Source organism: Ahaetulla prasina, chromosome 3, assembly GCF_028640845.1.
Source record: "Ahaetulla prasina isolate Xishuangbanna chromosome 3, ASM2864084v1, whole genome shotgun sequence".
In the NCBI taxonomy this organism is placed as follows: Eukaryota; Metazoa; Chordata; class Lepidosauria; order Squamata; family Colubridae; genus Ahaetulla; species Ahaetulla prasina.
The window spans coordinates 168,105,106-168,118,025 of NC_080541.1; the positions used below are offsets into that span (position 1 = coordinate 168,105,106).

The following is a 12,920-nucleotide window of genomic DNA, read 5'->3' on the forward strand; positions in this document are numbered from 1 at the left end:
TTGCATGCTTTTCAACTGCTAGGTGGGCAGGAGCTGGTTCTACACATGCTTATTAAAATTTATTTTATTTATTTTTCATATTTAAAATCGACAAAATACCATGCTGTGTTTAAGTAGTTGGACTTAAACTACTTAAGCAGGCAAAACATTGCAATGGCTTTCGGTGCAAAGCAATTCCAAAAGTATTCCACTCAGTTCGACAAGGATATCTTCCCAGAAAGCCTGAATAGGACAGGGGCCTGCATTTTAACCTTTAATTTACCCTTTCAGCCCCTTCTTCCAGGATATTAACATATTTCCATTCCTCTTCCCAAGGAATAAAAAGGAGGACTGAATCTGGGCATGACCTCCTAGAGTGGGTGGGACACCAGATTCTCCTGTTTAATTCTCCTGTTGCAAGCACCGACTCTGGGAGCTTGTTCTACCTGTTCTGTTTTCCCAGCCCTTATGTTGGACGGTGGAGGAGGAGTCTCTTCAGAGAGCTTTAAGAGGATTTTAAATGGAATTGGGCAGGACAAGATCAGGTTTCAGATCTCCTTGAGAGCTGAAACCCATCCATCCTATTTAATAAGGAGAATTTGCAGAAAGCTGGACACAAGCCTGCCAATATCACAGTCCGAAAGATACATTCCTGCCTTTGGCTGGTCCTCTTTCCATTTTGGGAAGCTATTTCTGTCAAAAGCAGAGGCTGGCTCTTTCCCAGCCGATCATGTGTATCCACTTGGTTCTCCTTGCAGTGAGCTCAGAAAGCTGAATTTGGCCCGTCCCTTTAATCCTCCTGATACAGGCTGATGTCACCAAGAAGGGCTTCTTTTTCTGGCTCTACTGCAGCACCGCACCACAAAGAAAAGAGTGCCGGGCCAAAAATCTGCCAAGAAAGCAGACAAAGTAGCAAAGAGATTTTGAAGTTGTCATTAATGCTGATTTGTCCTGATAAGACCTTTTCCTTTGTATTTCAACATGCACATTTCTAATGTGGGGATGTCATTCTCAGGAATCATAATTCAGAATAAAGCTGGTTGGATCTGCCACCGATTGTTTATTGCTTGCTTGTATTTCAGAGACTCAGCTCCAGGATGGGTGGTGGGGGCAGGTGGGAGGAGTGGGCAACTTAGCACCAGGAAAGATACAAAGATTGCCCCAGTTAGGTTTTTATTTTCTGATTATTTGGGACAAAGCAAAAATCGCCTTCAGCTCCCTCTTTTCAGGGTAATGCTAAAAATATATCTATTACGCCCAACTGAACCCTGAGATAGTGCTGCAAATGAAGACACAGCAATCATTCAATTGTTTTTTTCTCTCCAATTTTATTAGATGAGTTTGTTTTAAGAAAGGCTAATTCTAAATGTCACTACTGCATTGCCTTGTTAACTATACTGTCAGCCTTGTGAGATAGTTTGAACAAGAAGCAAACCCAGGAATGCTAGCTCTATTAGAATGTTACATGAACAGAATCTTGTAAATCTGAAAAGACATCTCTCCCCCTTCACCATTACAGTCCAAGAAACTAGGGAAGGTCCTTTCTGAGAAGGTTGCCTTGTCCCCATACCTTCTATAACCCAGTTGCCTCTTATCTGACTGTTGCTTAGTCTGCAACATTTCCTCCTGTCTCTCAATGTCATTCCCACATACCATTATGTAAGAGATAACAAGGGACCTTGGAGGTTTCTTGTCCAACCCCTTGCTCAGGCAGGAAGCCCTATACCATTTCAGACCAATCTGTACTTAAACATTTCCAGTGTTGGACCATTCACAACTTCTGGAGGCAAGTTGTCCCACTAATTAATTGTTCTCACTGTCAGGAAATTTCTCCTTTGTTCTAGGTTGCTACTCTCCTTAGTTAGTTTCCACCCATTGTCCATTCTGGTGCTTTGGAGAATAAGTTGACCTCTTCTTCTTTTGTGGCACCCCCTTAGATATTGGAACACTGCTATCATGTCACTCCTAGCCCTTCTTTTTATTAAATTAGATATACTCAATTCCTGCAACTTTTCTTCTTATATTTTAGCCTCCAGTCCCCTAATCATTTCTGTTGTTGTTGTTCTCCGCATTCTTTTTAGAGTCTCAACGTATTTTTTTATATCATGGCAACCATATGTACACTGAGATTCCTTCTGCAAATATAGCCTGCCAAAATTGCCCTCCCGGTAAAATTACCATATGCTAGAAGTGGGAAATTTATGAGCTGAACAGAGCCATCTACTCAATTTTTACATACTCCTAGAATACCTCTAGATACTGGTCTCTCACAAAAGAAACACAAACTCCCCAAAGTGGTAAAACCTAATCCAGTGACCTCATCTGTCTTGTTCCTATGACTCTCAGAGGCCAGTTTTTAAAACTTTAAATTATGCCATTTATGTCAATCACTGTGATAGAAAGCACGCCTGCCTTTGAAATTTTTGGGAGCATAATGCTTTTAAAAATGGGGATATGAAAAGTACTGTATGCTCTTCCTTTCTTGCCAGATTAAGCCCCAATAAAGCTGAAAGCAGGGAAATGTAGGACGTATTTCACCCGGTACATACATTAAGTATGGACTTCTCAAATGTAATGAACACCAACTTGGTTGACTTTACAAGGCGATTAGGCACATCCCTAGAAAAAACAGCTAGCCAGGGCCACCAGTCCTCATGATTCCGCTATCGTCATATTCATTGCAAATCTCTATCAAATTCATTGCTAGGGGTCTCCAGCCTTGGCAATGTTAAGACTTGTGGAGTTACTCTGGGAGTTGAAGTCCACAAGTCTTAACATTGCCAAGGTTGGAGACCCCTGGCATAGAGGATCCAAACGGCTCTTTTGTCAACAAAGGTTGGTCAGATTTTGGCCTCATCCCACAGGGCTTTTTTGGATGCTCTTCGAATACAGCCAGTTACATCGTACTGAGAGAGGGGATGAGATCATCTCTTTAAAAATGTACCTGTATAATAATAACTGTCCTCACATAACCATGTGTAGTGTTTATAGTTATTTATGGAGTTTTAAAGAGGCTAGCAATGAGAAACAATGTGTAAAAAAACAACAGAATATGAGTAATAGGATCAATTATCGGGATCGTTTACCCTGCAGAGAATGGCCTAAATTAATGATCTCCAAACTTGGCAACTTTAAGACTTGTGGACTTCAACTCCCAGAATTCCCCAATCAGGGGAATTCCGGCTAGGGGAATTCTGGGAATTGAAGTGCAGAAATCTTAAAAACTTACAGATACCTCACATCCTGGATATAAACTGTTTCAACTCCTACCCTCAAAATGACACTATAGAGCACTGCACACCAGAACAACTAGACACAAGAACAGTTTTCCCTGAATGCCATCACTTTGCTCAACAAATAATTCCCTCAACACTGTCAAACTATTGACTAAATCTGCACTACTATTAATCTTCTCATCGTTCCCATCACCCATCTCCTTCCACTTATGACTGTAACTTTGTTGCTTATATCCTTACGATTTATACTGTAATTGATTGTTTCCCGATTGCTTAATTGTAGCCTGTGACTATCATTAAGTGTTGTATCATTAAGTGTTAAATTTGTACCCTATAACTATCAGTAAGTGTTGTATCTTTTCTTTTATGTACACTGAGAGCATATGCACCAAGACAAATTCCTTGTGTGTCCAATCACACTTGGCCAATAGAAATTCTGTTCTATTCTATTCTATTCTATTCTATTCTATTCTATTCTATTCTATTCTATTCTATTCTAACTGCCAGGTTTGGAGATCCCTGGCCTAAATAAAAGGCCAAATGACATCACTTCTGGACAAGATGCTATATATTTTTTTAAAGAAGATAGGCCATGCCATGTTTTCACACTGAATTAACACAGAACCATAAGCCTAATGTGGTTTGTTTGGTATAATGTGCTATATGAAGACTATATATAGTTTTATTGTTTGGATGTTGGCTTAACCCATAATGCATGTTAAGTAAACCATCTCTTGGCCAGTCCAGTATCCACAACTGTTTGGTGCAGTGGTAGTCAACCTGGTCCCTACTGCCCACTAGTGGGCGTTCCAGCTTTCATGGTGGGCGGTAGTGGTTTTGTCCGATACTGAAGCACTTTCCTTTTTTTTACATTTAATTGACTTTTTAAAAAAATTTCATAGCATTATTTAAAAACATTTTCATTAGATTTTCATTAAATTCCCCATGACAATTTAAATTTCTGAAAATATACTATTTGTATCGCCTGCGCATAAGTTTAGTTCACATTACGTAAGTGAAACTAAATGGTGCTATAGTGTGACAAAAGACTCTTTTGCAAACAAAAGAGTCTCATCCCAGAATAGCTTGTGCATCTCCCCCCCACATTACCCAGCTGTAACAGACAAGCAGAGCTGGTAGCCGGTGCCCCCCCCAAACCCAATCCATGATGCGCGAGAGACATGCGCAGACGACAATACACGGCGCATTACTGTGGAACCGGTGGGTGGTTAGAAAATTTTACTACAACAGAGATACAAAAGTGGGTGGTAGGTATAAAAAGGCTGACTACCCCTGGTTTGGTGTGTTGATTAGCCCAAATGATCCTACTGGGTTAGTATATAAGTTGGAGTAGTTACAACTAAAGTAATGGCAATATAAAGAATACTGGACAAGCAGCCAGCCATTTCCCCCTCTTTTACTAAGACAAAGTAATCTATCTTGAGAAGTTTATCTTACAATAAACTGTGCTGCATTCTGGGTAGCACAAAGTTTTTTGCTATCAGAAGTGCATCATTACTTGTTTTACCATTCAACTCTACAGATTTCAGAATATGACAACACTCCTACTATATTTCAAACAGTTTTTCAAGGGGCAATTTTAACTGTTGTTTTTTTATGTGAACAAACCAATCACAGTCATCCCACAACCTAGATATAATACACACTGAGCAAACAAACCTTAGTTTGCCTTTGTGTTTTATCCAGCCATGTTGTACTAATTCAATAATGTAAACAGATCTATAGGTTAATCATAATTTTCCCTCTCAAAAGGAAAGTAAAGGGATTTGGCTTGAGCAATATGATGGCTACTCTTTCCGACTTTTAAAGTAACAACAGGCTAAACTAATTTAATTATTGTTGGCACACACCACTTTTTTTTAAATGGCTGGAAACAATTTTAAAAGCTCTGAAAAGAATGCCTTTCCCCCTTCTATGTATTCCATGCCACCTACCGGGAAAAAAAATCTTATTTCAAACTTGCTACTTTTTACAACAGACCGACTGCAGCTTTTGGGCTTTCCCCTACGTTTTCGCTAGAAGCCTCAGCAACCATGCATGGCATAGATTAAATCAAGGCGACTACAAAGCTTCGGGCTGTATCATTTTCTTGGGAGACTGATGGGAGGGGGGCACGGAGAGCCTGGGAGAAAAGGGGCTTTACCCTAAAAAAAAATCCAACCCTAGATAAAACCTCTTTCTGTAGATACATTTACAGATCTCTGGAAGGGTTTTTGATACATTTAGGAAATTCTTTTTTAAAAAAACAAATACGCCTCTGTGAACAATATCGCTGAACTTTAATGGGCGTGTGTGTGCTTGTAGTTTATATTAACTCTGGGGCTGAGTTTTCCTTCTTCCACTGTTTTTTTCCCCAGGACACTGACCTAGCCTTTAATTGTTTGGTGATAGGCATGTAAGGGGGAGGGGCGTTACTTGTTTATTGGAACAGCACAGTTAAAAAAAAAATCAACCTAGGCGAACAGTTTCTAGTCCCCCCAAGGATGTATCCAAACAGGCAACCAATCAGCTCTTACACAGCTTTTTCAGCTTGTCTTTTTTAAAGGGACAGTAGCAAACGGGTTATATCACATTTAAAGAGAAAGATACCGACTGGGGAGAGTGGGCAGCGTGAGAGGCTAGAGAGAAAATTCTCCCAGTTCTTAAAAGGGTCTAACTTTAGGCTTCGGGGAGGGTGGGGGGAATGAACCGCAAACAGGCGCCTATACTTCATAAAGAGGGAGGGGGAAACGGTGAGTTATTGTGACAAGGAGCCAAGGCGCCCTTCCTGGGTGCAGGCATAGCCCTTGGCACATTCATCTCGGAGGTTGTATGATTTATAAGTCGCATATTTAAAGACCTCCAAAATGTATTATTATTTGAAGAAATGCCAAGGATCCATCCTTTATCGATTTTTTCCCTTCCCCGGCAAAAACAGTTAAAGCAAGCAACAAAAAAATGGGGAATTGATGGGGCCGATTCGGTTTGGAAGCATTTTTGACTTAAATGTATGGTTAACGTGGTCACATTTTCGTTTAACGATTTCAGGAAGACGAGATTGCGCTCCTCCTACTCCGGTCGTAGAAGCAAAAACAGCTCGGGAAGCGCAAACGAGCTGGGGGTGGGGAGAAGAGAGAGAAATAAAAACAGCACATTCCCATTCATTTTTATTTAGAATGAAGTCCCGTTGAGTTCCGCAGGATTCTCTTCCGGCCAGGCTGCAATAAAATAAATTAAATGGCGATAGGGCTACCACGAGGCCCCTTTTTTTCCAAAACATTCAACGTTGTCCAGAAACATTTCGGCTGCACCTCCAAAGAGACATTTCCTGGGAGATGAGCCCCGCTGAACCGACCGGGATTTCCGAATAAGAAGGGGGGACGGGACTCGATGCGCCCACTGCCAATCTCCTGGAAGCGCTTGGTGGTTCAGCCGAGGAGCACCCGGCGATGGTGAAACGAGGCTCGGGCATGGCAGCTTTGCCTGGGCCGCGCCGAGCACAACCATGTGGAAGGCAATGAAGGGAGAGAAAGTGGAAAGCGGGAGGGCGAGAGGGAGGGCAACCCGGGCGAAGGGGAAGGGGAGCATCGAGAGGCAGCTGCGGTTAGGGCAAATGCGAGCTGGGGCCAGGGTGAAGGAAGTGTGCGATGGCCGGTGAGAACGGCATGCGGGTTGAGAAGACGGATTGAGAGGCTGGGAGCGGATGGAGGAGGGGGGGGGGAAGGTGAATCGGGAGGTGTGCAAAAAGAGAGCGCCTGGAGAACAGGCTGGGATTAGGGGAGGGTACCTGGGTAGAGGAGAGAGCCGGGTAAGAAAGGCAGCGAGGTCCCAGCTCAGCCCCTAGGCAGGAGGAGGAGCGGTGGCAGTGGCGAGGGCCCCCTCCCCGCCGGGAGGGTCCTTTAGGAAGCAGCCCAAGGATGCCTCCGTTTGCCTAGCGCCGGCTGGCAGCATCTCCCTTGGTGCCACCTTAAAAGTTTCTATTCGAGGGCGGAGCAGCCCTTCCCCCCGCAGACCGCCGATTGGCCCGGGAATGTATCCATTGTGGAACGTTGACGCCCGCCGCGTTCTATCCCTAGTGTAGCCACGTTAGGTTGAGCCGGGGGCAGCCGCGGTGGCGGCAGCGGTAGGAGCAGCTGGGAAAGGAGCAGGAGCCGAGGACAGGGGCAGGGCGATGGGGTCGCGGCCGGGGCTTTGACAGCTGCAACCAGGACGAGCGGTGCGGCCGCAGCGGAACCCGGGCCGGCTCCAGCCGAGGAAAGGCGCGAGGTTTGGGAGACTGGAAAGCATCGGAGCAATTCAGGCAGCAGCGGCAGCTTTAGTTTCGCCTCTTTCTTACTGCGGACCATGTTCGCTAAAGGCAAAGGCTCGGCGGTGCCCTCGGATGGGCAGGCTCGGGAAAAGTAAGCGCCGAGGCAGCGGAGGGAACCTCGGGGAACTAGACTCGGCTTCTTCAGGCGGGCGTTCTTCTCGTTCCTTTATTGTCTTGTGGGGAGTTGGGGCATCTGGAAGGGAAGAGCATGGAGGATGAGATGTGTGTGTCGGGGGGGGAGGTGAAGAGTCTCCTCGGCGGGGGATCTACGCCTTTCGCGATTCAGGCAAAGGGTCTCCAAGCAAAGGGCGGCGGGTGTAAAAAAAAAAACATGATGGAGGAAAGCATGCAAGCTCGCATCGTCCTTTTGTCTGGCGTGGTTGTCCGTCTGTTGCAAGTGGAAGGGTGAAAGGCTTTGTCCAGACAAGGCGCGTTTGCTTGTCTTCCCCTCGGCCCGCCTTCGCTTTCTACCTTGCTTCTAGAGTTTCCAAGTTTGGCAAAAGCGGAGGATTTAGGCGCGGGGTGGGCAGCGGCGGCGGGGTGGGTGGGGGCCCCCCGAGAAACTCCACTGGGATAGAGCTCGCATCCCCCAAATTCTTCCAGGAGTCGGTGAAGAAAAGGCCGCCCTCCACTCCGCCACCGACTTGTAAACGGGGTGCGGGACGCTGGATGCCGGGCTGCCTTTGGAAAGGATGCGCCCGGCGAAGTTGTGTTTTGTGCCCTGCAGTGAGCGGCTCTCAACTTCTCTTTTGAGCGGGATGGGGCGCGCTAGAGGCAGGTCAGGAAGTGCTGCGCCTTCACTGCCGCGGCTGAAAGCGGGTTCATTCCCTCTGAAGCAAAGGGAGCTCGGTGTGAAGGGGGGGGGGAATACCCTCTCATTCAGTCCCCTGGCTTATTTCCACCTCCCTTCCCAGCGACTTTCCCTTCTTTTCTCCCCCCCCAGCTACTTTTTTTTAAAAAAATCCTGTCTTTTTACAGGTTAGCTTTGTATGTCTACGAATACTTGCTGCACGTAGGAGCACAGAAATCGGCACAGACCTTTTTATCAGAGGTGAGTGACTTTGTTTACTTTTGACCCCTTTCCCTCCTCCCCCCCCCCAAGATAGCCTTTGTTTTCAGAAAGCAGGCACAGTGGCCTCCATTTTGAATTTTTTATCACCTTTTGCCATTTATTGCTAGTTAGCCTCAGAGGCTCTTTTAGGAAGGGTGGGGAGGGGGAGAGCAGCAAGAGTGGAAGAAAATGGCATCTTTTTCTTCAGGTCTGTGACCCAAACCCTCTTTTTATCCTTGGCTGTTCATAGATCCGATGGGAAAAAAACATCACACTAGGAGAACCTCCTGGGTTTTTACATTCGTGGTGGTGGTGAGTGTTGCTTCTTTTACTTCTGTGTTAAAAGTTCTTTATTTAACTAATTGGAAGTGTTGGGGATGGAAGGTTATCCCAAACAAACGATTTGGTTTGGGTTTACATTTCTGTCTCTTTAATCCAAACACATAACTCTGGTTGTAAGCTTATCTCTTCAAGCCTAGGTAGAAGTTACTTGAAAAAGTATTGAAGAGAATATTGGGAGCAAAATTGTAGGGTTTTTGGAATTTCTTGTATACTCCAAACTTGAAGTCATGTTGTACAAATACACACACGTGCATGTATAAAAAATAAATGAAGGTTTCTTATTGTCAAAGGGTTATTTAGTGGTGGTGTTTTAACAAGAACATATGTGGAATATTTATGGACATAAAATGCATTGTTCTTAGCTTTTCTTTGGGGACTAGTACTTTGTAGATGATATCTTTTCAGAACGTTTAATTGGAAAAGGAAATCTGGTGTCTAAGTTATCAGCTCCATTTTTTAAAAAGTTTGAGATGTGTTGCCAATTTTCCTTAGAACATGTTCCTAAATTATTCAACAGTGAGATTGCCCTTTGTGAGTATATATGTATGAAAGAGAGAGCACAGTGGACAAGTTCAGCATGACTGAAGCAGTTATGCAACTTGTAGCATGATGCTGAGCGATAGAAATATTTCTAACCTCCTGGTCTAGATCTTCTTTCCTGAATGTAAATCCTATTGATTCCAGGAAGAGTTCCTTTCATCTGTTGTACTTAGTTATTAGATTAGTATAGTTATTCATCTGTATGTTAGTACTGCTACTAGAATATATACTTTGTTATGAGTCTGACACCTGAAGTTCGCTTCTAAGAATGGTAAACATTTGAGGGACACATGTTGCTTCCTTAGTCCAATTTTCTGATGATGCTTTGAATGATGGCATGCAAGGTGTTATAGGGCCACATTAATTTCAATTCACAGACTACTTTTTTGCATAGTTAACTATGGTTATGGAATTTGTCCCGTTTTCTGAATTTTCATGATACATAAAGATAAAATGTGGCCTGCTGGGGAACAGGAATAGCAAAATTTCATGAGGTTCTCCTCCTGGTGTGTAACTTAAACATTTTTTGGGGAAAGAGGCTAGGCTGTCAGTTGCCACATGTTGATGCTTGTGGGACTGTTTCCAAATATGTTTCCTATTTGGCTTTCTTGCAGAACATTGTTTAGTGCACTCGACTATTGGGGATAGATGAGTAGAAAACCATTGAAACAAAGTTGGTAGGCTATTAAAGTGGGAATCCTCTTTACTGTACATTAAAAACTTGTGTATGTAAATAGGCATCTTGTGTCTTAGACTTGAAATCTTTCGTACATGAAGGACAATAACACTGGAGTACTCAGGGCATTTTTCTGACTTATTTGCTGGAAGGCCAAAGTTATGTATATAACCCACCTTTCTTTCAAGGACCTCCAGATGGCATACCTGGTTTTCCTTTCCTCCCTCTGCCCCTTTGATAAATTTGAGATAGGTTAGGCTGAGAAATAATAAGGATCCATGTGAGCTTAATCAATAACTGAATATGTAAACCTGTGTTGCTTAATACTAGTTCATATTAGAGTATGTTTTATATAGTGGATGCATTCTGAATTTTATTATGTGGGTGGGAGTCTTTATATTGGCAATGTTTACATGTGCCTGTTTCAAGACAGAAGAGGAATCAATGTTGTATTGAATGCATGGCCTTTAAAGTCAAATAGAAACAGCTATAAGGGATTGCAGTCCAGTTTAGGACAATCGCAGATGTGGAATGGGACATGTTTAGCTCAGTGGTGGGATACAAATAATTTAACAACCAGTTCTTTGCCCCAATGATTTCTTCCAAGAACCAGTTTGCCAAACTGCTCAGAAAGTTAACAACCGGTTCTTCCGAAGTGATGCGAACTGGATGAATCCCATTTATTTAATAAAGTAATATGACAACTTGAATTGGTCCATACTTTATTTTCAGCAAGAGGGTGATTGAACGCAACATTCAATAGATCCATATACAAACTTTTGAAATGAATTGACTGCAATGGGAAATACAGCAGTATGGTTTTTTAACTGACACAGGAAACCTAACTTTTTAATATTGGGGGAAGGGAAAAGGAAAGCTTACAAAGGGAAGGGAAAAGGAAAGTTTACATTGAAACAGAGTTTGTAGGCTATTAAAGTGGGAATCTTCTTTACTGTACATTAAAAACCTGTGTATGTAAATAGGCATCTTGTGTCTCTGTTGTTGAAGGTAAAAGTCTCAAGTGGAACTAAAGTACTCTGTGTTCACTGCTCCTTGAGTAAAGATTGAACAAGATTGAGAAGTGCCATTGTTCCTGAACCACAGGCTCATTTGGATAAACCACTATATGTCTAGGGATGTGTACTGTATAAGTATTAATAACTAGTTCTTTCTTTGTTTCTTTTTATAGTGTATTTTGGGACCTTTACTGTGCAGCTCCTGAAAGGCGAGATACTTGTGAACACTCAAGCGAAGCAAAAGCCTTTCATGATTACGTGAGTAAAAAAAGTTATCCCTCAGTTAATAAACTTCGATCGCTGCAGTTGTTCCAAAGCAAATGCAACTAGATCCGGAGAGAAAAGGGTGTTACCTCTGCCATTCTGATGGAGTTTGAATATTGTTTTATAAAGTCACAGTTATGTGACTCCAGTTCAGTGGCTTTTCTTGAAGACTTTTAAGGTGGAGCATATTGATCTATTTACAGAATCATGTGTCCTCCTAGGAGCACGGAGGATAAGAGATGCTATTTATCATGAGGAACTCTAAGGTGCAAACTTTTGACATAGAGGCTTGCATTTGAATGTGGTATGCTTCCTTCTTTGTAAAAAAAAAAAGACCCTCTCCAAGGCCTGTGAGTATTTAAGAATTTATCAGGATGATGCATGCAGTGTAATACTGTGCATTTTTTATCCATAAGTGAATCCAATTGTGTTAAGTGGGGCCATCCCTCGCTATGGATGCATAGAGTTGCAGCCTCAGAAGAGAGCCAATAGCTTCTGTTCCAGATTGCAATATGAAGATTTTTCCCCCTTTTCCTTAAGACTACAATGCAGACTTCATTATTTCTTTAATTTTCAATAGGTGTGGGGATGGCTACAAACTAGCTGCAAAAGGAAATTTTCAAGAGACATAGGTGGTCCATTCAGATGTTGACCCTAAATGGCATACCTTGGTTTTCTCCTCTGTTATCATCTGAAGCAATACATGGTTTCTTGCCTGGAATTCAATAATTGGTATTCGTGAGTTGACTGGAGATCCAGAAAGTGAACTTGTCTAGAGCAACATGCTCTCATAGCTCAAGGAAGACAACACAGTATGATTATCCGGTGCCATGGACATTCTTCCAAATGAACTGTTTCAGATTAACTTTTGACTTGTCAGTCTGATGTGTTGGTCTCTGGCTTACCTTAATGGCAGAATATTATTCCCATGAACATGTCCAAGTGGGTAAGGGCTAAGTTTCAAAGGGAAAGAAAAAGTTAAAAAAGATTCATCAGCATATTTAATAAGTTGAATACAGATAGTCCTCAACTTACGGATACAATTGAGCTCAAAATTTATGTCGTTAAGTGAGAAGTTTGTTAAGCGAGTATAGCCCCATTTTATGATTTTCCTTGCCACGTTTGTTGGGTGAATCACTGCAGTTGTTAAATTAGTAACACAGTTGTTAAGTGACTTTGCTTGTCAGAAGGTTGCAGAAGGGGGATCACATGATGCTGGAGTGACCCTGGGACACTGCAGCCGTAAATGAGAGTCAGTTACCAAGCATCTGAATGTAAATCACGTGATCATGGGGATGCTGAGATGGTCGTAAGTGTGAAAAATGGCCACAAGTCACTTTTTTCAGTGCTTCGAACGGACACTAAGTGAACTGTTATAAATCAACTATTTGTAATGCAGTTCAGGAAATTGAGGATTGTGGAAGGAATTGAGTTTGGCAACATAGTTGACAACGGTTTCATTTTAAAAGTGGCACATACTTGGAAAGCGGACTCACTAGTTTCAGTC

General features: G+C 42.8%; 1 protein-coding gene across 4 annotated transcripts in view; it reads left to right on the forward strand.

Annotated features, from left to right (window-relative positions):
- Window positions 1-7,278: 7,278 nt before the first annotated feature.
- Window positions 7,279-12,920, forward strand: part of SSBP3 (single stranded DNA binding protein 3) — a 207,680-nt gene continuing 202,038 nt past the window's right edge. For 2 of the 4 annotated variants that reach the window (XM_058174936.1, XM_058174938.1), the window contains exons 1-4: window positions 7,279-7,615; window positions 8,503-8,575; window positions 8,826-8,887; window positions 11,323-11,407. In XM_058174936.1, coding sequence (XP_058030919.1) covers window positions 7,560-7,615; window positions 8,503-8,575; window positions 8,826-8,887; window positions 11,323-11,407 — 276 coding nt within the window. In that variant the 5' untranslated portion in view covers window positions 7,279-7,559. The remainder of the gene's footprint in view (window positions 7,616-8,502; window positions 8,576-8,825; window positions 8,888-11,322; window positions 11,408-12,920) is intronic. The other 2 variants (XM_058174937.1, XM_058174939.1) reach the window with 1 other exon arrangement.